General features: G+C 41.9%; 1 protein-coding gene across 1 annotated transcript in view; it reads right to left on the reverse strand.

Moving 5' to 3' along the window:
• Nucleotides 1-26,192, reverse strand: part of LOC115197785 (calcium-dependent secretion activator 2-like) — a 207,765-nt gene that overhangs the window by 32,350 nt on the left and 149,223 nt on the right. The window contains exons 17-22 of the mRNA XM_029759577.1: nucleotides 23,208-23,216; nucleotides 16,011-16,167; nucleotides 13,147-13,288; nucleotides 12,627-12,731; nucleotides 7,811-7,966; nucleotides 7,267-7,414 (exon numbers count right to left, since the gene is read on the reverse strand). Coding sequence (XP_029615437.1) covers nucleotides 7,267-7,414; nucleotides 7,811-7,966; nucleotides 12,627-12,731; nucleotides 13,147-13,288; nucleotides 16,011-16,167; nucleotides 23,208-23,216 — 717 coding nt within the window. The remainder of the gene's footprint in view (nucleotides 1-7,266; nucleotides 7,415-7,810; nucleotides 7,967-12,626; nucleotides 12,732-13,146; nucleotides 13,289-16,010; nucleotides 16,168-23,207; nucleotides 23,217-26,192) is intronic.

Consider the following 26,192-nt stretch of genomic DNA (forward strand, 5'->3'; position numbering starts at 1 on the left):
CCAAACCATTTAACTGGATTGAGGTCGCGGGATTGTGGAGGCCAGCTCATCTGATGCAGTACTCCATCACTCTCCTTCTTGATCAAATAGCCCTTACACAGCCTGGAGGTGTGTTTTGGGTCATTGTCCTGTTAAAAAACAAATGATAGTCCCACTAAGCGCAAACCAGATGGGATGGCGTATCGCTGCAGAATGCTGTGGTAGACATGCTGGTTAAGTGTGCCTTAAATTCTAAATAAATCACTGAGAGTGTCACCAGCAAAGCACCCCCACACCATCTCCTCCATGCTTCACAGTGGGAACCACACACGTGGAGATCATCCGTTCACCTACTCTGTGTCTCACAAAGACACGGCGGTTGGAACCAAAAACCTCACATTTGGACTCATCAGACAAAATGACAGATTTCCACTGGTCTAATGTTCAGTGCTCTTGTTTCTTTGCCCAAACAAGTCTCTTCTTCTTATCGGTGTCCTTTAGTAGTGGTTTCTTTGCAGCAATTCGACCATGAAGGCCTGATTCACACAGTCTCCTTTGAACAGTTGCCTTTATTTGGGCAGCAATCGGAGGTGAGGTTAACTCTAATGAATGTATCCTCTGTAGCAGAGGTAACTCTGGGTATTCATTTCCTGTGGTGGTCCTCATGAGAGCCAGTTTCATCATAGCGCTTGATGCTTTTTGCAACTGCACTTGAAGAAACATTCAAAGTTCCTGAATTTTACCGGATTGACTGACCTTCATGTCTTAAAGTATTATGGACTGTCGTTTCTCTTTGCTTATTTGAGCTGTTCTTGCCATAATATGGACTTGGTATTTTACCAAGTAGGTCTATCTTCTGTATACCAACCCTACTTTTTCACAACACAACTGACTCCATTTCCCGCAGTATTAGTCTTAAAAATAATTATCCAGCGATCATACACTGTTTACCAGGGGGCAGGGCAACCGACGTTAAGGCTAATCTGAAGATGGTGCTGGCTAAGGCTAAAACTGGCGAGTGTAGAGAGTATAGGGATATTGTTAACCACGTCGGCACCAACGATGTTAGGCTGAAACAGTCAGAGGTCATGAAGCGTAACATAGCTTCAGCGTGTAAATCAGCTAGAAAGATTTGTTGGCATCGAGTAATTGTTTCCGGCCCCCTCCCAGTTAGGGGGAGTGTTGAGCTCTACAGCAGAGTCTCACAACTCAATCGCTGGCTGAAAACAGTTTTCTGCTCCTCCCAAAAGATAGAATTTGTAGATAATTGGCCCTCTTTCTGCGACTCACCCACAAACAGGACCAAGCCTGGCCTGCTGAGGAGTGACGGACTCCATCCTAGCTGGAGGGATTGCTCTCATCTTATCTATGAACATAGACAGGGCTCTAACTCCTCTAGCTCCACAATGAGATAGGGTGCAGGCCAGGCAGCAGGTTGATAGCCAGCCTGCCAGCTTAGTCTGCCACTAACACAGTCAGTGTAGTCAGCTCAGCTATCCCCATTGAGACCGTGTCTGTGCCTCGATCTAGGTTGGGCTAAACTAAACATGGCGGTGTTTGCCTTAGCAATCTCAATAGAATAAAGACCTCTTCTATTCCTGTCATTATTAAAAGAGAGTGTGATATCTCACATCTCAAAATAGGGCTACTTAATGTTAGATCCCTCACTTCCAAGGCAGTTATAGTCAATTAACTAATCACTGATCATAATCTTGATGTGATTGGCCTAACTGAAACATGGCTTAAGCATGATGAATTTACTGTGTTAAATGAGACCTCTCCTCCTGGTTACACAAGTGACCATATCCCCCGCACATCCCACAAAGGCGGAGGTGTTGCAACATTTACAACAGCAAATTTAAATTTACCCCAAAAATGACTGCATTTTCGTCTTTTGAGCTTGTTGTTATGAAATCTATGAAGCCTACTCAATCCCTTTTTATAGCTTCTGTTTACAGGCCTCCTAGGCCGTATACAGCGTTCCTTACTGAGTTCCCTGAATTCCTATCGGACTTTGTAGTCATGGCAGATAATATTCACATTTTTGGTGACTTTAATATTCACATGGAAAAGTCCACAGACCCACTCCAAAAGGCTTTCAAAGCCATCATCAACTCAGTGGGTTTTGTCCAAAATGTCTCCGGACCTACTCACTGCCACAGTCATACTCTGGACCTAGTTTTGTCCCGTAGAATAAATATTGTGGATCTTAATGTTTTTCCTCATAATCCTAGACTATCCGACCACTATTTTATTACGTTTGCAATCGCAACAAATAACTTTCTCAGACCCCAACCAAGGATCATCAAAAGCCGTGCTATACATTCTCGGACAACACAAAGATACCTAGATGCCCTTCCAGACTCCCTCCACCTACTCAAGGACGTCAGAGTACAAAAATTGGTTAACCATCTAACTGAGGAACTAAATTTTACCTTGCGTAATACCCTAGATGCAGTCGCACCTCTAAAAAAAAAACATTTGTCATAAGAAACTAGCTCCCTGGTATACAGAAAATACCCAAGCCCAGAAGCAAGCTTCCAGAAAATTGGAACGGAAATGGTGCTACACCAAACTGGAAGTCTTCCGATTAGCTTGGAAAGACAGTACCGAAGAGCCCTCACTGCGGCTCGATCATCCTATTTTTCCAAATTAATTGAGGAGAATAAGAACTATCCTACATTTATTTTTGATACTGCCGCAAAGCTAACTAAAAAGCAGTATTCCCCAAGAGAGGATGGCTTTCACTTCAGCAGTGATAAATTCAATAACTTCTTTAACGAAAAGCTCATGATCATTAGAAAGCAAATTACGGACTCCTCTTTAAATCTGCGTATTTCTCAAAAGCTCAGTTGTCCTGAGTCTGCACAACACTGCCAGGACCTAGGATCAAGGGAGACACTCAAGTTTTTTAAATATTATATCTCTTGACACATTGATGAAAACAGTCATGGCCTCTAAACCTTCAAGCTACATACTGGACCCTATTCCAACTAAACTACTGAAAGAGCTGCTTCCTGTGCTTGGCCCTCCTATGTTGAACATAATAAACGCCTCCGTCTCCACCGGACGTGTACCAAACTCACTAAAAGTGGCAGTAATAAAGTCTCTCTTGAAAAAGAGAAGCAGCAACTCACTGCCTTCCTGAAGGCAAAGAATGTATACGAAACGCTTCAGTCTGGTTTTACACCCCATCATATCACAGAGACTGCCCTTGTGAAGGTGGTAAATTACCTTTTAATGGCGTCAGACCAAGGCTCTGCATCTGTCCTCGTGCTCCTAGACCTTAGTGTTTCTTTTGATACCATCGATCACCATATTCTTTTGGAGAGATTGGAAACCCAAATTGGTCTACACGAACAAGTTCTGGCCTGGTTTAGATCTTATCTGTCGGAAAGATATGTTTACCTCTGTGGATGGTTTGTCCTCTGACAAATTAACTGTACATTTCGGTGTTTCTCAAGGTTCCGTTTTAGGACCACTATTGTTTCCATTATATATTTTACCTCTTGGTGATGTCATTCGGAAACATAATGTTAACTTTCACTGCTATGCGGACGATACACAGCTGTACATTTCGATGAAACATGGTGAAGCCCCAAAATTGCCATTCCTGGAAACCTGTGTTTCAGACATAAGGAAGTGGATGGCGGCAAATGTTTTACTTTTAAACTTGGACAAAACAGAGATGCTAGTTCTAGGTCCCAAGAAACAAAGATCTTCTGTTGGATCTGACAATTAATCTTGAAGGTTGTACAGTTGTCTCAAATAAAACTGTGTAGGACCTCGGCGTTACTCTTCGATCATATTACTCCAGTGCTAGCCTCTCAGTCCACCGGGCTTCCTGTTAAGGCTAGGGCTGACTTCAAGGTTTTACTGCTAACCTACAAAGCATTACATGTGCTTGCTCCTACCCATCTCTCCGATTTGGTCCTGCTGTACACACCTACATGTACGCTATGGTCACAAGACGCAGGCCTCCTTATTGTCCCTAGAATTTCTAAGCAAACAGCTGGAGGCAGGGCTTTCTCCTATAGAGCTCAATTTTTATGGAATGGTCTGCCTATCCATGTGAGAGACGCAGACTCAGTCTCGACCTTTAAATCTTTATTGAAGACTAATCTCTTCAGTAGGTCCTATGATTGAGTAGTCTGGCCCAGGGGTGTGAAGGTGAATGGAAAGGAACTGGAGCGACGAACTGCCCTTGCTGTCTCTGCCTGGCCGGTTCCCCTCTCTCCACTGGGATTCTCTGCCTCTAGCCCTATTACGGGGGCTGAGTCACTGGCTTACTGGTGCTTTTCATTGCCGTCCCTAGGAGGGGTGCATCACTTGAGTGGGTTGAGTCACTGAGGTGATCTTCCTGTCTGGGTTGGCGCCCCCCCCTCAGGTTCGTGCCGTGGGGAGATCTTCATGGCCTATACTCGCCCTTGTCTCAGGGTAGTAAGTTGGTGGTTTGAAGATATCCCTCTAGTGGTGTGGGGGCTGTGCTTTGCAAAGAGGGTGGTGTTATATTCTGCCTGGTTGGCCCTGTCCGGGGGTATCGTTGGACGGGGCCACAGTGTCTCCCTGACCCTTCCTGTCTCAGCCTCCAGTATTTATGCTGCAATAGTTTGTGTCGGGGGACTAGTATCAGTCTGATATATCTGGAGCATTTCTCCTGTCTTATCCGGTGTCCGGTGTGAATTTAAGTATGCTCCCTCTAACTCTCTCTCTCTCTTTCTCTCTTCTCTTGGAAGACCTGAGCCGTAGGTCCATGCCTCAGGTCTACCTGGCCTGATGACTCCTTGCTGTCCCCAGTCCACCTGGTCGTGCTGCTGCTCCAGTTTCAACTGTTCGGCCTGCGGCTATGTTCACCGGACGAGCTACCTTGTCCCGGACCTGCTGTTTTCAACTCTCTCTCTCTACCGCACCTGCTGTCTCTAACTCTGAATGATCGGCTATGAAAAGCCAACTGACATTACCTCTTGAGGTGCTGACCTGTTGCACCCTCTACAACCACTGTGAATATTATTATTTGACCCTGCTGGTCATCTATGAACGTTTGAACATCTTAGCCATGTGCTGTTAATAATCTCCATCCGGCACAACCAGAAGATGACTGGCGACACCTCAGAGCCTGGTTCCTCTCTAGGTTTCTTCCTAGGTTCCTGCCTTTCTAGGGAGTTTTTCCTAGCCACCGTGCTTCTACATCTGCATTGCTTGCTGTTTGGGGTTTTTAGGCTGGGTTTCTGTACAGCACTTTGTGACATCGGCTGAAGTAGAAAGGGCTTCATAAATACATTTGATTGATTGAACTTATTGGCTCAAACACATTGAGAAGGAAAGAAATTCCACAAATTAACTTTTAACAAGGCACACCTGTTAATTGAAATGTATTCCAGGTGACTACCTCATCAAGCTGGTAGAGCGAATGTCAAGAGTATGCAAAGCTGTCATCAAGGGAAAGGGAGGCTACTTTGAAGAATCTCATAAATAAATTATATTTTGATTTGTTTAACACTTTTTTGGTTACTACATGATTCCATATGTGTTATTTCATAGTTTTGATGTCTTCATTATTCTAAAATGTAGAAAATAGTAAAAATAAAGAAAAACCCTGGAATGAGTAGATGTGAACAAATTTTTAACTGGTACTGTATGTATATATATATTCCCTACCCAGGCAAGGTATATATATATATATATATATATATATATATAGTGTGTGTTTGTGTGTGTATGGGCCAGCTTCCCGGATCTCGATTTTGACTTAAACATACTACTAAAAAGCATGCTTAAAGGAGAATTACCATTGAAAGTACTTTTTAGCCTAATACTTAATCTGTGTCAGGGACAACAGCCTTTGATATATCAGTATATGCTAACTTTATACATGTCAAAATCAACTAATTATATACATTTTGTGGAAAGGTATGATTTTGCACTGGAGAGTCCACTTAAATGCAGGGATGTGACAAAAGAACTTATAACATCTCAAAGGAAGGCATCAATTGGAAAATAAATAATTTTCTTTGTAAAGAATAAATGCAGAAAATTGCTTTTTGAACCTTGAAGAGTTTCACTACAACATCCTTTGTTCTAACAAAAGCTTCTTAAAATATACCCTCAAAATAATTTAATAGCCTCCCGAGTGACAACTTGCAATGTGCTAGAATTCCTTAAAAAAAAAATCTACACATTTCATGTAAATGATCCAAGGTGAGTGGATATATACACATTTTTTGACATGTAGCTAGATCAAAAATAACACAATTTTCATCCGCTACGCTAAATCATCAATGGTTCAGACGCTGTATATATAATGATCTTGAACTGTATTTTGCACAGGTGAAACAACACCTTATCACATCATAACCACATCAACTGTAGATAATTAATGCAGTAACTCAATTAGTTCCAATCCAAATTGGAATCTGTAGAGTACACTGAGTGTACGAACCTGAGTGTGTCTGTTCGGCAATGAATAAACATCCTCAGGGACTTGTGGAGCTGAAGGTTAAAGGGACAGTGAGCTTAGCTCTCTGTAGAGACACTGTAAATGGTCGCTGGGTAGAGGAGGGTTAGCCTTTAGCACCGTGAAATGCTGTAATGGAGAGATTGAGCGCTCATTCAGACGCATCAATTTAGAGCAGCCACTGCACTTTACCACTGATCTGGACGTGATATGAATGTGCCCATCACAATGAATGTTTTAGCTGTCAAGGTAATATTACTGAATCTGTCACAGACAAAGGGAAACCAAAGTTATTGAGTTCTTTAGGGAAACCCAGGCAAGGTAGGGAACAATATTTGCTTCTGTTGTTGTGGTGGTTCAGTGTACTTATAGCTGATTAGGGCATGTAGGGTTTAACAAACAAATGAGGCCCTGCCCATTCTTTTAACTACAGTATTCCCAATTGTTTGCTACACTCAATAGTTGAATACCGAAATCAAATCAAAGTTTACGTGCGCCGAATACAACAGGTGTAGACCTTACAGTGAAATGCTTACTTAACAAAAGTGCAATTTTTAAGTATAAAATTGGTATTAGGTAAACAATAGATAAGTAAAAAAATAAAGAAAAACAGTAAACAGACAGTGACAATAACTGTGGCGAGGCTATATACAGGTGGTACCGGTACAGAGTCAATGTGCGGGGGTTAGTCGGGCTAATTGAGGTAATATGTACATGTAAACAACCACGATTGACGTTAGTAGGGTTTGTGGTGGTTTTGCATGTATCGATGGAAATGTGTGGTCAGTTTGTGTGGTCAAAGAACAGAGAATAGCAGTTGAATGCGGTCGTACCTCTAGACCGGAGTCCAGCACACAGAGTTTGGAGCACTGCTTCTTGGCGTCAATGAGCACATTGAACATGGTGCATACCAACAACGACACCCGGAAGTCCGTTGACTTGCTGGCCTTCTGCATCTTGGAGTCGAAAGCCGCTTTCGTTCTTTGGGTAAAAAAGATAGTTGAAACGTTTTATGATATGGTTAATTCCTAGGGGGCTATGGAAAACACTGTTCAGAACTCCATCCCTAACTTCAGGGGCGGACTGGCCATCTGGCATTTCGCTCCATTTTTTGACCTGTGGGCCTGTCTAACTTGTTTTTTTCCCTGCGCAAAATGGTCATTATCTTGACCGGTGTGAGGCCTCCAGGGAAAAAATGGGCCGGTGTGTTAAAAATGCCAGAGCAGCTTCTGGCCCCAGTTCGCCCCTGACTAACCTCATTCTCATTATCCTCAATAATATCTCAATTATAAACCAGGAATGCCGTGTCAAAAAATAGGGTGGGTAAACGCTGAACCCCAACCCATCCCAGGTGGTGACCGTCGCCTGCCCTCTGACCTTTTGACACAGGCCTCCATCATGTTGCTGGCCATGAGCTTCAGCCTCTGCTCCAGATGTTTGGCAAACTCAGGCTCGGGCCAGTGCAGGTCCAGGACAAACATCTGGAGGGCGTCCAACTTCCAGAAGAGGTCCTCGGAGGTCTCTGAGCCGTTACTAGGGGTTTGGGTGGGAAGAAGCCAAAATAACAAAATCACAGTAGAAATACTTTGTCTTCTTCTCAGACATGGAATACATGGGAGAAAACATCCAATACCCCCCCAAAATTGCATGCACACACACAGACACACAAACAATTAAAAAGATCTGCAGTGTGCATTCACAGACACAAACTGTGATCTATTCACAGCTTTAATTACACCGCTATACAATTTTCCCTAAATTGGTGTTCAGCCTCCAGATATAAAGGAGTGAATAACACAGTCCTTAGAATGGCATTTAGCCCTTAGAATGGCATGTCTGCTGTGATATAAAGTAGTTAAGTAAAAATAGTTTAAAGTACAAAGTATTTTTTTGCGGTACTTTACAATTCATAATTTTGACAATTTTTACTTTTCTTCTCTATATTCGTGAAGAAATAGTGTACTTTTTATTCAATACATTTCCTCTGACACCCAAAAGTACTTGTTACATTTTGAATGCTTAGCAGGACAGGAACATGGTCCAATTCACACACTTATCAAGAGAACATCCCTAGTCATCCCTACTGCCTCCGAACTGGTGGAATTACTAAACACAAATGCTTCATTTGTAAATGATGTCTGAGTGTTGGAGTGTGGCCCTGGCTATCCATAAATAAAAACAAGACAAAATATTTTACTGGTTTGCTTAATATAAGGAATTGGAAATGTAAGTATATTATAGTAATTACATTTACTTTTTATACTTAAGTATATTTAAAACCAAATACTTTTAAACTTTTACTCAAGTAGTATTTTACTGTGTGACTTTCACTTTTACTTGAGTCATTTTCTATAAAGGTATCTTTACTTTTACTGAAGTATGACAATTGGGTACTTTTCCCCACCACTACATGTCTGGATGCATGAAGAAATAGGTAAACACTTCAATTGAAATGCCAATGTTCTGTCAGTTGTCAATAAACATTAACAAATGAAGACTGAGTTACACTGAGTCCAGGGCTTTGTGTAAGAGGTCTTTAAAGGGATACAATGAAGGCAATGAAGTCCTTTATCTACTACCCTAGAGTCAGATGAACTCATGGATGCCATTTTTATGTCTCTGTGTGAAGTCTAGAGTATCTACTAGCATGCTAGCAGTTACCACATTACTTAGCACTTGCGCTAAAGCTAGTTAGCAACTTCCTTCAAACTGCACGCAGAGACATAAAAATTGCATCTACGAGTTCATCTGACTCTTGGTTAGTAGAAAAAGGGCTTCATTGCCCAAATCATGAAGTATTCCTTTAAGTGAAGTGCTGATGTTTTCTTGTATTACTACCCAGTACCTGAACACATTCAACAATTAACATGGTCCACAGTTAACATGTCACAGTTATAGTGCCTTCAGAAAGGATTTACATCCTTGATTTCTGCCACAATTTGTTGTGTTACAGCCTGAATTTAAAATTGATTAAATTTAGATGTTTTTTTCCACTGGCTTACACGCAATACCCCATAATGTCAAAATTGAATTTATCTTTTAGACATTTTTACAAATTAATAAAAAATGAAAAGCTGAAATGTCATGAGTCAATAAGTATTCAACCCCTTTGTTATGGCAAGCCTAAATAAGTTCAGGAGTAAACATTTGCATGGACTCAATCTGTGTGCAATAATAGTGTATACAATTATTTTTTAATGACTACCTCATCTCTGTACCCCACACATACAATTATCTGTAAGGTCCCTCAGTGAATTTCAAACACAGGCTCAATCACAAAGACCAGGGAGGTTTTCCAATGCCTCGCAAAGAAGGGCACCGATGGCAACAAAAAAAAGCAGACATTGAATATCCCTCTGAGCATGGTGAAGTTATTAATTACACTTCGGACAGTGTATCAATATACCCAGTTACTACAAAGATACAGGCATCCTTCCTAACTCAGTTGCCGGACAGGAAGGAAACCCGCTCAGGGATTTCACAATGAGGCCAATGGTGACTTTAAAGCAGTTATAGAGTTTAATGGCTGTCATAGCAGAAACCTGAGGATAGATCTACAATATTGTAGTTAGTCCACAATACTAACCTAATTGAGAGTGAAAATAAGGAAGCCTGTACAGAATACAAATATTCTAAAACATGCATCCTGTTTGCAACAAGGCATTAAATGAATACTGCAAAAAATATGTCAAAGAAATTAACATTTTGTTCTGAATACAAATTGTTATGTTTGGGGAAAATCCAATACAACACATTACGGAGTACCATCCTCCATATTTTCAAGCATAGTGGTGGCTGCATCATGTTACGTGTATGCTTGTAATCGTTAAGGACTGGGGAGTTTTTTCCTAGAGGAAAACCTGGTTCAGTCTGCTTTCCACCAAACACTGGGAGATTAATTCACCTTTCAGCAGTACAATAACCTAAAACACAAGGCCAAATCTACATTGGAGTTTCTTACCAAAAAGACAGCAAATGTTCCTGAGTGGCCGAGTTACAGTGTTGACTTAAAGGACAGTCAACACTGTCTAGCAATAAACAACCAATTTGACCGAGCTTGAACATTTTTTTAAATAATAAAAGGCAAATGCTGCACAATCCAAGTGTGGAGAGCTCTTAGAGACTTACCCAGAAAGACTTACAGCTGTAATGGCAGCCAAAGGTGATTCTACAATCTATCGACTCAGGGGTGTGAATACTTATGTAAATGAGATACAGTATTTCTGTATTTAATTTTCAATTCATTTGCAAAAATGTCTAAAAACATGTTTTCACTTTGTCATTATGGGGTATTGTGTGTGGATGGGTGAGATAAAACAAAATATTTAACCCATTTTGAACTCAGGCTGTAAAACAACAAAATGTAGTCAACCAACAAAATGTGGAATAAGTCAAGGGGTATGAATACTTTCTGAAGGCATGACATGTTCCTAAGATAGTTAACATGACTCATAATTACTAAACACACCCAACAGTTCCTTATCACATCCGGGCTGTCAGGCAGACTGTGACTAAGGAGACTCTAAGCACACAGACAGATGGGTCTCCATCGCCACCTTCTCCCCAGTGTCTACCAGAGGTTACACGGAAACACATGGCAACCGGTGGCAGCAACCAGCATCCAAGTGTACAGCAAACCGGAGAGAGCGAGGTAGAGAGTGGGGGGTGGGTGAAGCGCATACACTTCCTCACTTTTCTCACTTTGCCTTTAAAAGACTGTTACATTCACAAGTGGTGCGCGGGAATAAATAGTTTGGGCAAAATCCGTGTTGCAATTAAACGCTCGCTCATATCCCCCCCTCAGGACTAATTAGGAGCTCTCTTCTCTGAGCGTCCCCTCTCCCGGGGGAATGGAACAATCCCCCACGCCCGTCTGTGCTCGCTAACGAAGTGCCAGGTTTTTTATCTCAAGCAAGAAAGGGGAGGTGAGTGGGTGGGGGCGTCCCGTAGGGGGGACATGGAGAGTGTGTGAGAAGCCTTTCCCAAACATCACAACTCAGCCTCCCTCCAGAGATGGACACCCCTCGGGTGGCCCCATTACTGCCACTGTTTCTACGGGGCCCTCAGAAGCCACGTTGTTGAGTCTTCACTGTTCACTCAAATATAATCTGGTGGTCATACCAGTGACTATACTACTCATTAGTTGTTGATCAAATGCTATATGTTGTTTTACAACCACAAACACAGGAAAATGACTCCTGGTAGGCCATCTAAATTATGCTTAATAATCTTGCTTGCGGGGGATCATGTCTGCTGAATTATGACAAATGTTTGAGGAGAAAAGGGTCACTTGACAAGTGCTAAAAACTGTTTCAGAAGAGTCACAAAGACCAGCACTGAGGTTTCGAAAAACATATTCACTTAAATCCGTAAAATGGCTATTCCTTCTTACAAAATATCAGGTAAATTAATTCCTTGCAAGCTGAAATAAATAAGAAAGAACACAATTTCTCATTCAACATTCATTAGGCATGTTAAACTCCACAATTCAGTCCTTAGTTGAGCTGTGAATTGACTAGCACACCTTAAGATCACAATTAAAGGAGGCACAAACAGATATCTCTTTGATACTCTCCATGTACAATAAAATGTGTATGTATATACACAAATAAAAAGACCTGAAATATGATTGGATGTGGGAACAAAAACATGTCATACATATTCCAAAACCGTTCCTGAAGGAGGAGGCAGGCTCCACAACACACATTTCACAATAGAGATGATGCTGTGCCACAGAAAAGAACCATGCTGGGGAACAATGCGCCACAGAAGACAACAATTCTCACAAGACAACCATGCTTTTATCTTGGTATTACAGAAGGTATCAGATTGAGGTCATCAAAAGGGGGCAACCAGTCCCAGGAAAATGTGGGTAGTGATGACAAAAGCCACCTGGATTGCACAGTTAAAAGCATCAGTAGTAGACAACAAAAACTGGTTTTACTACAAACTTTGAAATTGAAATGTGAGAGCACATTCTCCAGCTGATCTTTCTCCCGGTTTCTCTCAGAACTTTTACATTTCAAAAAAATGTAATAAACTAGTTCAATACTTAATTGCACATAATTGGCAAAGGGAAGTAACATAATTGAAAGTTGTTTTCTTGAATAGGATAAGTTTGACAATGGCACAACAACCACAGCACAGTCCATGCCACATCGCCCCACTAGGTCTCGCGGCAGCCCATACACACGTGCTGTCACACAGTGGGCCCATCCAGGAGGGTGCTGAGAACCTGGGCATCTGTGGGAGATTGACTTTGGGCAGAGGCACGCTCGGTAGGTTGTTGGTTATTGTCCTGAAAAGAAATCAATGCCAAACCAAACAACGACAAAAAAAGATACGACAGAGACAAAAGACAACAGAGTGTTGATTTTTCACCTCCATCTGGTGGATGTTATCTAGCCTACACTCATGGAAAATGTGTTACCTAGAACCATAAAGGGTTCTTCAATTGTCCCCATAGAAGAACCCGCTAAAAATAACTATTTTTGGTTCTAAGTGTAAAAGCCCATCTCTTAGACATTGAGCTTTAAATAGCAAAACAGAATGCAACTAATGATAACAGGGGAATTTTCAGTAACAACATTTTGGTTTGCCGCCTTAGATTCCAATAGCAGAGTGTTACCATATTTCTTACACCTATCCAGTCATTTCAGATCTAGGTGCCTAGAGCCATGAAGGGGTAGGTTGTTCGGGGGAAGGGTTCTTACTTGACAGACTGCCATGTTTCCTGCTCGAAGCCGCAGTGGATGGACTGGGCGATGGAGGACTCCATAAGGTCTATGTAGCGCACCACCAGTGGGATGAACAGGTCTTGCAGGTGCTTGTGGAACATGCCATTGCACAGGTGAGCTGGGGGGGAATGAGGAAGGAAGGAATTCCAAGCTTAAGGTCGTGAATTTGGGCTTGAACATCTTTATACAGTTCTAGTCCATGATAAGTTAAATTGCTGTCCTTCCCTCCCGCAGTCCATGTTATGACATTTGCATACACATTCCATCTTCACACGTCCTGATATGCAAAGGAAGGAGGAAAAAGAGAGGAGAGAGACAACAGAGAGTGACACACAGATAGACAGAGGAAGACACAAACAGAGAAAAAGAGACAAATAGAAAATGAGAGACAAATAGAAAAAGAGAGAGAGAGAGAGAGAAAAAAACAGAGAGAGAGAGAGACAAAGAAAGAGAGCGTAGGCCTCCTGCTGGTCTCTCAGGGCTTCATTAGTCCTAATTCCCCATCACTCTGTTCCTTCATGATTAACACTAGCCTTTTTACCCTCCTGAGAGACCACAGCTCCTCTCCCAACAAGTTCCCATCCCGCAACACATGCAGACACTAAAGTGAGCATTTACTTAATCCTTAGAATACGTGGATATTAAGACCTGGTGTGATAAATTAAATATGTTTTGTTCACGCTGCAAAACAATAATTAAAATGTGGCATTACAAACAACTAACGCTTCAAGTCTGAATATCACGTACAGTATTTGTTCATTTATCAGACGATATCAACATAGCCTCTTTTCAGCTTTTTGTGTGTTTTTTTTTCTTTTTTATTAACATATCTCAAAGCATCTGCGAACATTGACAACGTGGACATCTTGAATGAGGTAGGAAACTGTCAAATCCTAAAGGCAGACTTGACCATGCAGGTCTATAGCTAAGCAACTAAGAAAAATATATTTTTTTATTTTATCCTAACAATATCATCAGCTTTGACGTTTTCATCCATTTTACCTGATTTAATTGCCACCTAGATCCTATCACTTAAGAGATCATTATCAAAAATAGGGGGCCTCATTTGCATTAATAGTCAAAACGATAATTTTCTTTTGTCTAGATTTTGTTCAGCCGGTATTCTCATTACCTTACTCTTCAAATCAAATAATTGTTATGACAGTTGGAATAATTGCAAGATTAATGGAGAATGGTAATAACAGAAAATGAATGAAAAAAACTAAACAATAATGATCTTTGCCTATGCCTCACATAATGAGAGTTTTATTTTGAACATTACTGCCCTTGAGCTGTCTGTCTGCTCTGTGTGAGGCTTGCATAGACAATGTAAAACAACACTTCAGATGTAGCCAACTCTCAGCTGGCAATGAAACAAAGGCTCAGAGCTAAGAGTGAATCAGGGAGAAGAGAGAAGAAGAAAAATGAAGTATGAGAGAGAGAGAGAGAGAGAGAGAGAGAGAGAGAGAGAGTGAGAGAGAGAGAGTGGAAGTTTGATAGTACACAAGCGCACACAAGGGCAAAAACCTGGATGCCAGTGACATTGGCCGTGCACGAAATCGGCTTTGCTTACTACTTACTAAAATGACATACCGTGTACTCATCATACTACATACTATTTAGAATGTACTGTTTAGTATAAATGTATGCAGTAAGCAACAAATATAAACATACTAGGCTCATCCATACTTAGAATGCATCCTCTAAATCGCAATTGCGTTATTTCCCGCCATTTGTTCATTTTGGTAGAGCCCATTCTCTTAGCTGATTATCAGCTGATAATCAGCTGTTGTCAAACACATGTGGGTCTGAAAAGATGCTTCTCTTCCTCCATAGTGTGCAGAGAATTCTACTAGATGAAAAGCCAAAATGAGTATGACATCCTGACATTTAAATAATACTACATTTTCAAAATGTCACTTTCTATGAAATTTGATATTTTCACAATACCAATCAGCATACAATTTAGAAACCAATTACGGGTTTTCGGACACAGACACTGACTTCACACATGGTGGGGGTGGGTAGAAGGTGAAATTAAAACGAAATTAATGTTTTGGTCTATAACCTTTTATCAGAGTACCCTTTGCTTGTTTACGAGTTGCAAGTTACGTTCAAAGTACATTTGGAAAAAGGGGAAAACTACAAACTTCTGTTTCCTGTTCATTGAGCAAGGAACTCAAAATGGAGGACAGCCTGGTGAGACAGGTGCCTCAAACCGTGCTAATGCTCTCCTGTCTGTGTGACACAGCTCCTCGCATTACAGGAAGTGAAAGGTAGTCTTCAGCTGACAGATGGCTTAAGGTCAGCGCCACACCAGGCCACTGACTTTACCATTGTGTTCCGACATCAGGTCCTATCCTTTCTCCACATTACCTCACTGATGCTGATGTTAATTATTGTGTTGCTGACGCAGAAGTGCAGGAGCTTTAAGCACAGTTAACCTCTTCTTCTAACAAGTCTTGTTTTCTGCAGCACTGCTGGTGTTAATTAGTGCTCTTAGTGGTGCGTACATTCACTGTGAAGTATGGGACGTGCTCTTGAAGACAGCTCAGGACTGGGAGGTGCCGTAGTCCGTGCTTTAAATACGGACAAGCACAAAACGGAGGGTCAGGGGACAAGACAAGGGAGGATGTGGGGGAGGGGGCAACAAAATAATTAGAGGTAACAGTATAAGGAAGGGAAGCACGCCACTCACGGTTACTGAACTGGAAGTTGAACTGTGCTCATGAATCAGTGATATGTTGTATGTTGTAGGCTACACTTTAAATCAGTATTGGGAGGCGAAGCAGAGGGTCAAAGGTGGAAGAAGAGGGACACAGGGAGAACGGCGAACTCACGGTCATATCGCAGGAAGTTGTTAAGCAGCTGGAATAAGGGGAAGCTATCCCATGAGTCAACGGGCTGGACTTGCAGCGCACCATCCATGTCGACGGTGTAGAGAGACATGAACGTTTCTGCGTGCTCCGCCATCATCTCTGGCCACCATGAAAAGGCCTAGAAAAGAGAAGGAAGGAGTAAGAGCAGGGTGGAAAAGGCAGAGAGACAGAGAGAGAGAGAGGACAAAAAGAAAGAAAGGAAGAAAGAAAGAAAAAGTGGGAGAAGGCGAAATAAAGAAAAACATTTTTTTTTATGAAAAAGCACAAGTCTGCACAAATCACTATCTCTAGTTTACTTGAGAGGCTCTGGTGAAGAATAGATTGACATAAAATGTAAAATGACACAATCAGAGGAAGATGGGAAAAAGTGACAGATGGATGGCGAGAAGACTGCTCTGAAAAAGAAAAGAAAATGCCATGTGCAAATCAAAGCAATCTAATGAATGGAACAAACAGAGAAACAGCCAAATGGGTGATGGGTAGCATAAAGAGAGGACCTTGAGTGCACAATGGACTCCAACACTGAGGAAGAGATGCGAGCAGCATCATGACATCAGCCCAGGAGTAAGCTGCAATAGTGCTCTTCCCCAATAAAGATAAATTGCATATTGGTAATTACATTCTGCTTTCATATTAAGCTTTAATCTCCAAGCTGAGGCTATAAAAAGTTGTTAAAAGGCACAGACAGACATAATGCGTTTTTTAAACAGCAATCAAATCAAAATCAAATCCAATTTTATTGGTCACATACATATTTAGCAGATGTTATTGCGGGTGTAGCGAAATGCTTGTGTTCCTAGCTCCAACAGTGCAGTAGTATATAACAATTTACAACAATATACACAAATCTAAAAGTAAATAATGGAATTAAGAAATATATAAATATTAGGACGAGCAATGTCGGAGTGGCATTGACAAAAACTAGGCAAGTCAGTTAAGAACACATTCTTATTTTCAATGACGGCCTAGGAACAGTGGGTTAACTGCCTTGTTCAAGGGCAAAACGGCAGATTTTTACCTTGTCAGTTCGGGAATTCGATCTTGCAACCTTTCGGTTACAAGTCGAATGCTCTAACCACTAGGCTATCTGCCGCCCCACATATGAAATGTAAAACATATGTAAAACAGTATGTAAACATTATTAATGTGACTAGTGTTCCATTATTAAAGTGGCCAGCGATTCCATGTCTATGTATATAGGGCAGTAGCCCTATATAAAAATAAAAAAAAATGCATGAAATGTATCAAATGTATGCATTCACTACTGTAAGTCGCTCTGGATAAGAGCGTCTGCTAAATTACTAAAATGTAAATGTAAAATGTAGCCGGGTGGTAGCCGGCTAGTGATGGCTATTTAACAGTCTGATGGCCTTCAGATAGGAGCTGTTTTTCAGACTCTTGGTCCCAGCTTTGATGCACCTGTACTGACCTCGCCTTCTGAATGATAGCAGGGTGAACAGGCCGTGGCTCGGGTGGCTGATGTCCTTGATTATTTTTGTTGGCCTTCCTGTGACATCGGGTGCTGTAGATGTCCTGGAGGGCAGGCAGTGTGGCCCCAACTGCACCACCCCCTGGAGAGCCCTGCGGGGCGGTGCAGTTTCCGTACCAGGCGGTGATAAAGCCCAACAGGATGCTCTCAATTGTGCATCTGTAAAAGTTGAGCGTGAGGGTCTTAGGGGCAGAGTCAAATTTCTTCAGCCTCCTGAGGTTGAAGAGGAGCTGTTGCGCCTTCTTCACCACACGGTCTGTGTGGGTGGACCATTTCAGATCGTCAGTGATGTGTACGCCAAGGAACTTGAAGCTTTTTATTTGAATCTTTTTTACTTGAGTTGGGGTGGTGGTTTGAAAGGATGATTAAAGTAAACCTTAAGCTTATTGCAGTTAGGTAGTCACACAGACATAACTTTCTAGCCAAACTGGACAGGGGTTAGCCCATTATGAACTGTCAATAAATACTAACTAGTAATATGCTAGCAGTTGGTGCCTCGTTCAAGAAGGGCTTGCTTATAAACTTTTTGGTTGTTACATAATACAAATACAATAGAAATGTAATGAAAAAGTATTCTAACTAAGCTACTACAGTCAATATCACTGGTGGTAACTAGGCTATCATTAGTGCAACTATACTTTATTTACCTGTGACTTACTTTTTTTTTTACAAATTACATTTCAAATTACAATAGCAAATAAACATAGGACATCATTACAAGTATATTTTCTTCTTAAGACACATAAAATAACATGAAAGTAAAGCAAATAAACCAAAATAAGAAACACAAATCACTACACATTAATTGCCAGTGACAACAGTTTAAAAAGAAAAGAACCTCAAATAAAATAAACAGAAAAAGGTCAGGCTCCACATTTGTATAAACCTATGATGTAAGAATACATCGTTTTCTTCGTTATTGACTAATTCTAGAGATTGAATAAAATATTTGATTTCAAGTAAAAAATATATGGCATTTGGGGACAGATTTCAAATATTTGTTTTTCCACCATTAAGTTTTCCCATAGGGAATTCTAGAAACACTTCCAACAAGGGCCGCGTTTCATGTAGGCCCACCCTGGTACGACCCCCCGACAACCGTGTACATCTCTCCAAGACAAGGTAACTTCCATCAATATACTCGCCTGTACTTAAAGAACTACAAATGCCATGATGATCTGGACGAGACTGGCAAAGGTAAGAATCTCTGGATTAACTATCTAATCTTAGCTAAATGTAGCAATGCATAAATTGGCAACATTTCCTTGAATGGACAATTCTGCGAACTGTCTTGTGCAAGTTTTAAGTTGACACAATACCTGTTAGCAAAGGTGTCAGCTAGAGACGACGTGCAGGAGCTTTCAGGGATTTGTAGTTTTGCATTAATGTCTACTTTGACGCTAATTATTTCTTTTTTTATCTGAGTGAATAGACCCGAACATACTTACAAAAGTCACCCAGTCCGCGAGAGATCCACATGGCCATCAAAACGTCACGCCAGGGCAAGCCCAAACAAAACACAGCCCCTATTTCAAGTGTTTCCAAAATCCCCTATGGGGGAAAAAAAAGGTGGAAAAACGATTGGAACCATTTCCCTGTTTGAACGCTAGGTTTTATGGGTATTATGACACCTCTACTGTGGGGCTCTATAAGGCACAAGAAGCAGTGCTGTATCATGAATACAGTCACAGGTAAATGGCGTTTGGCCGACACAATAGTGGCCACCGACCACTACCCTAGGGTCTGGCAAAACACTGTTGAGGGTAGTGCACCACATGATGCAGTCCACACCATGTATCATTCACATCATCAGCCCTCATATGCTGAGAGTTTGGAGCTTTTCCCGCCACACTGCCCTCCATACCACCCTCCTCAATTCCCCCTACAACCTCCCTCCCAGGCTACTTTTGGTTACCCTCCCTACTCCCATCCCCAGAACAGGCCTGGGACACTCCTGCCACCCATGGCTGCACCAACCCTGCAACAGGAGCCACACCAAGATCTCCTCTGCACATCATTTAGTTGTCATACAATCAGAGACACATATCTTTAATAGCATAATAGAATGTGGTAAACATATAGCACAGTTATGTGCATATGTTGGTGAGTTATCAAGAATTTACATCAATTCCAATCAGACGAATTGGACATGGAATTTCTCCAATGCAGTGTGATTCAATTCCTGAATTGACTGGAATTGTATGGAAGTTCAGAGAGGACAAATTAATAAACAAATAGTTCACTCGTTATGTCAAGATCACAGATGATTTATCTCATGAACACAACATAACAAAAGTTGTTTTGTCGAGATCACAAGATAAACTCTATCAATAGGAGTGGCGGTATTGATTGACAGTATGGCTAAGGCGGCAGAGTAGGCTAGCTAGCTAGCTTACATAAAGTAGCTTCTCCCAGTTTGATGCAGTCAAGACAGGTACTAGTATGTAATCCTATTGGATGATAAATAATGAGGTTATGACAGCTATTGGTTTTCTATAGGGCGAGTCGGCTTGGTTGGTTGCTGTCTCTCCCTCCCTTCTCCTTGTTCCGTGTCACTCGCTCACACTCACAGAAGCCTACACACACAGCACAGCCCCTGCTAGAGCATCACCTCTCTCTACCTCCTCTCATCACACTTCATTAGCTCCGGTTAATAAAGTAGCTTAAAAATGTACTTTTTTGCTGCTACTCTCACTCGAATCGGGCCAGGTCTGGATCCGACCAGGTCTATAAGGAGCGGGTCTAGTTGTCCTCGGCTTCATTCGGAATGGGTCTCTATATTTTTTAAATGTATTTATGCATATCCGGATGGGAAAGCCCCAGGTCTATTTTGGAAGAAGGCCTTTACGGCAGAGCCCACGGTGGGTCAGCGCATACGTTTTTATTGATTGCTACACTTAGGGATGGTACATTTCATGCTAACACCATGCTTTTATTTGTGTTTGGAGCACATTATCAGTTTATAAGTTCGAATGTTAGCAAGCTAAATGTCCCTTACGAGAGAGCTAAGAGCTCGTGGGGAGCTAAATTTGTTCCATACTCGATTATATTTAGAGCAGGATAGCAACCTACATGATAAATAACTTGTAATATTGGTAGTAACCATCTGGATGTCACTGTGATACAGTCAACTGTTGCTCAATGGGGAGAGTTTGCACTACAAATCAGCAACACAACAACACAGGGCACAGTGTATCCTTCGCTCCCGAGTCCCGCTTGCCCGGCGCACTGCTGTCCTGCAGTAACTAACTTAGAGGGAAGTAGCTTGATAGTGTTGCTAATATCAGGCCAGGGATTTTGCAGGCCAATAAAAACGGAATGATTCTGAACACTCCCAAGTCCCAGTTTCTAGACACAAGCATAAACTAGCTAGCTGGGGAGGGCTCATTACGACAACTGACTAAACTGACTGAACCGATTCTGTTTGTCCCCCACTCAACTCTTGCTGCTCGACATACATCATACATTTTAGGCACCAGGCATTCCTGTATAGCCTCTCCCTCTTGTGAGCTAGTTAGTTAGGTAGTCTTGTTATCTATGCTGGTTGTTAGCTTGCATAACTGATATGTGTATAATTGTAAGGGACATTTCATGTTTTATGGATAATATTACAATATACAGCGTGGGTGAGCTCCATTCCTGACAGGCTGATCAGATTCAATCAGCCTGCCAGCTAATGTCAGGCATCATTCAGAGCTTAAATGCCCCATGAGCGCATTGCAATCAACGCAGCCACAGGGCTCCTTGATGAGGTGGTTTTCGTGCATCTGAACAAATGAATGGATGATGCGTGTTACTTTTGATAATCTAGTGACAAAACATTTTCGTTATGTAGTGATCATGAGATAAATAAATCGTAATCTCAACAAAATGAGGGAATTATCCATTTTTTCATACGTCCTCTCTGGACCACCGTAAAATTGAGAAGAATGTGAGCCCAACCTTGAAGTCAGCTAGATGTCCATTCAGGTGTCCATTCCCTTGAAATAAGCATAGTTCATTTTGCTTGCATAGGGAATTCGTGTAATTTGCACTAGAGGTTTGATCTACATCACACAAAATATGAAAAAGTTGGAAAAGGTCCAAACACAAAAGGTCAAGCCAATGACATTTCCAAAACATTGGACTGTTTGTCTAGGATTCTGTGTGCAGTGCAAGGGGTTTACAAATGTATAGGCCAAATAAGTTGTGATATAACCGGAAATTCAGTGTTTGTCTTGGGGGGTGCAGAAAAAGGTAATGTGCGCCCACCTGCTTTCATCTACAGTGGCTTTTTTTGTCTGTGCCAAGTTGGATGTGCCCAAAAACTCTTTCCATGTCTTGGTAGGTCTAGCCATCATACATGCAGTTACAAACCAAATAATTTACAGTGATTCTTCAACACAATCTTTGCTTAAAGTTCTGACCGGCCCTTGAATATTGTTGCTCTGTGTCAGTGCGGTCACATACCGGTATGAATTGTTTGTGTCAATATTGTGTGCGACTCCATCTATAAGACATTTTATGTCATAATGGAACTTGACAAAGTCATGTTCTTAACTCTAAATCGAGGGGACATTTAGCAGTGCTGCAGTTGCTTCTCAAAGACTCCATCATCGCCATAGATGAGCTAGAGCATAATAAGAGCCAGTTCGCGCCCATTTTTCTTGCCCACCCAAGAGAGATGCTTCCTATCCTACTCAATAGCAGTGGTCGCCATGTGAGGTGAGAGAAAAGTGCAACTAGCCCAATGAAGCCCCTCGAAAATAGCAATGTGACAGATTGATTGAAGGAGGTTGGTGTTCCTGTGTGTGTGTGTGTGTGTGTGTGTGTGTGTGTGTGTGTGTGTGTGTGTGTGTGTGTGTGTGTGTGTGTGTGTGTCTCTGTCTGTGTGTGTGATTGTGTGTGTGTGCTAGTGGGCGCTTGTGGCTAACAAAACACTAGGCTGGCGGTCAGAGACAGTATATGTCCCACAGCTATACCTGGCCTTGAGGGCTATTGTCATCAGCCTTTTCAAATGCGTCTTTTAAGCGCACCGTGACAAAAAATACAATTAAAAGAGTGCCTTTGCACCATACGCTTTGTTACCTATCAACTTTCTCCTCCATTCGCACATTCACACCAACCGGCATCCTCACATAAATGTTGTCTCTAAGTGAGAGAGCGAGATTCCGATAAAGAGATGGAAGAAGAAAAATGAAAGGTATGTGACTGAAAGCAAGAGAAAACAAGAGGAAAAGAGAGACAGAGAGAAATGGAAGGAGAGCGGGATTGAGTGTGCGGTGACGCAGCATGATTAGGGTTGCAACATTCTGTGAAGTTTCTTCCAGAAATCCTGGTTGGAGGATTCTGGATTTCCAGCTTATTCCCTCCTGATTCCAGGAAACCTCCAACCAGGATTACAGGAAAACCAGGGAATTTATTGAAAGTTCCTGGATTTTTGCAACCTTAAGCGTGACAAGTGCTTTGCATTCATCATATAAATATGAAGGACATTGCTCCTTACACCACGCTCCACTGTTTCTCAGTATCAACCATCTCCTCAATGTGAACCATGAACAGAGCTTTACAGGGTGTGAGTGAGGTGTGGTATACGACTGACAGATGTTGACAGGCTTTGGGACGTAACACAATTTGATGGAAGCGGACATGACAGACATGAAGTCGAAGTTTTCACGAGATAAACTTACCTCTCTTCCCTTTCCAATTCATATTAGAAAAAGAGGGAAAGTGAAAGACCGAAATGAGAGAAATTGAGGGCATCTCTGGAATTTTCACTTAGCATAAAACACTGAAGAGGGTCATCACCGGTTTGATTTACACAAATGGCGAAAACATGGAAAGCAATCGTAATTTTCCTTTGACAGCGCGTGGGATGCGCTACCGTGACTGGCCACCCACTAAAACTCCAGCGCCAGGCTCCTACCACAAAAGGCCTTATCTCATATGTGGTCGTGACAGATGCAGATTTGCATCCAGTTATAAATAGCTTTGTCGCTCAGAAACAGATGTCTGAATCCGCACTGCCACTTATTAGGCAAATGTATGGTGTTTGTGGACGTCGCACCACTTATAATTGATCAGTTGTACACCGTACCATAAGAGTGACGTGTGCGTATGGGCTGTGGGCGTTGTTTTGATCTCTTCTCGCCAGAGACATTACTACAGTGTTGGCACTTGATGTATCATCTTCCACTTTGGCACACAGCAGCCATCGCAGACACAGGATAGGAATGGGCATCACCACAATAAGTGGTCACTAGTTCTAAGTAAAATGATCAAGCAATTCCTTCTGGTGTGGCACAGGCAAGAATCATTCAAAAATAGAAACCAATACTGCATTTAAGGTTGCATTTCAACTGAAATAATTATCTGTGACAAGAGTTAAGTTGTTGTGGCCGGGTGCATGCACACAGACTTCAGTCGCCAGCTGTACGGTGTTTCCTCCGACACATTGGTGCAGCTGGCTTCCGGGTTAAGTGAGCAGTCTGTCAAGAAGCAGTGCGGCTTGGCGGGTCGTGTTTCAGAGGACGCATGGCTCTCAACCTTCACCTCTCCCGAGTCTGCACGGGAGTTGCAGCGATGGGACTAGACTAACTACCAATTGGATATCACGAAATTCGGGAGAAAAAGGGGTAAAAAGTTCTAAAAATGTAAAAAGAATTAAGTTGTTGTGTTATTGAAGCAACCAAAGCATTGGAGGAGGCCTATACTGACTGCAAAATTGTATTGTTGAAAGTCACTGAGATGAAAAAAATCATTTTTCTGATCTGTATATTATGTTTTAAAGTGCCTTCAGAAAGTATTCATACCCCTTGACTTATTGCACATTTTGACCGGAGGTTCGTGGCACCTTAATTGAAGAGAATGGTAATGACTGGAGCGGAATCAGTGGAATGGTATCAAATACACTACCGTTCAAAAGTTTGGGATCACTTAGAAATGTCCTTGTGTTTGAAAGAAACGCACGTTTTTTGCCCATTGTTATTTTAATGGAGAAAAAATGTGCTTTTCTTTCAAATTGATCAGAAATACAGTGTAGACATTGTTAATGGTGTAAATGACTATTGTAGCTGGAAACGGCTGATTTTGAATGGAATATCTACATAGGCGTACAGAGGCCCATTATCAGCAACCAACACTCCTGTGTTCCAATGGCACGATGTGTTAGCTAATCCATCATTAGAAAACCCTTTTGGAATTATGTTAGCACAGCCGAAAACTGTTGTTCTGATTAAAGCAGCAATACAACTGGCCTCCTTTAGACTAGTTGAGTATCAGCATTTGTGGGTTCGAAATACAGGCTCAAAATGGCCAGAAACAAAGACCTTTCTTCTGAAACTCGTCAGTCTATTCTTGTTTTGAGAAATTAAGGCTATTCCATGCGAGAAATTGCCAAGAAACTGAAGATCTCGTACAACGCCGTGTACTGCTCCCATCACAGAACAGTGCAACTGGCTCTAACCAGAATAGAAAGAGGAAGCTTCATTAAATCGTACCTGCAAAACACCAGTCTCAACGTCAACAGTGAAGAGGTGACTCCGAGATGCTGGACTTCTAGGCAGAGTTCCTCTGTCCAGTGTCTGTGTTATTTTGCCCATCTTAATCTTTTCTTTTTATTGGCCAGTCTGAGATATGGCTTTTTCTTTGCAACTCTGCCAAGAAGGCCAGCATTCCGGAGTCGCCTCTTCACTGTTGACGCTGAAACTAGTGTTTTGCAGGTAGTATTTAATGAAGCTGCCAGTTGAGGACTTGTGAGGCGTCTATTTCACAAAACTAGACACTCTAATGCACTTGTCCTCTTGCTCAGTTGTGCACTGGGGCCTCCCACTCCTCTTTTTATTCTGGTTAGAGCCAGTTTGCTCTGTTCTGTGAAGGTAGTGCACAGCGTTGTACGAGATCTTCAGTTTCTTGGCAATTCATCACATGGAAAAGCCTTCATTTCTCAGAACAAGAATAGACTGATGAGTTTCAGAAGAAAGTTCTTTGTTTCTGGCCAGAGTTCCTTGGCTGAGATGGGAGAACCTGCCAGAAGGACAACATTCTCTACAGACCTTCACTAATCTGGGTTTTATGAGACATAGGCCAGACGGACGCCACTCCTGAGAAAAAGGCACATGACAGCACGCCTGGTGTTTGCAAAAAGTCACATGAAAGACTCAGAGCATGAGGCAAAACATTCCGTGGTCTGATGAGAAACATTTTACTCTTTGGCCTGAATGCAAAGTGCTATGTCTGAAGAAAACCAGGCACAGCTCATCACTTGTCTAACACCATCCCTACCATGAAGCATGGTGGTGGCAGCATCATGCTATGGGTATGCTTTTCAGGGGAAGGGACTGGAAAACTGGTAAGAATAGATGGAACAATGAACAGAGCCAAATACGGGCTAATCCTTGAAGATTTACGTTCCAACAGGACAATGACCCCAAGCATACAGCCAAAGCAACACTGGAATGGCTTCAGAACAAGAATGTGAAAGTCCTTGAGTGGCCCAGCCAAAGCCCAGACTTGAATCCCATTGAAAATCTGTGGAAAGACTTGAAGATTGCTGTTCACCGCCGCGCCGCATCTAACTTAACAGAGCTTGATAAAATCTGCACAGAAGAATGGGAGAAAATCCTCAAATTCAGATGTGCAAAGCTGATCCAGATTTACCCAAGATGACTCAAAGC

Source organism: Salmo trutta, chromosome 7, assembly GCF_901001165.1.
Source record: "Salmo trutta chromosome 7, fSalTru1.1, whole genome shotgun sequence".
NCBI lineage: Eukaryota > Metazoa > Chordata > Actinopteri > Salmoniformes > Salmonidae > Salmo > Salmo trutta.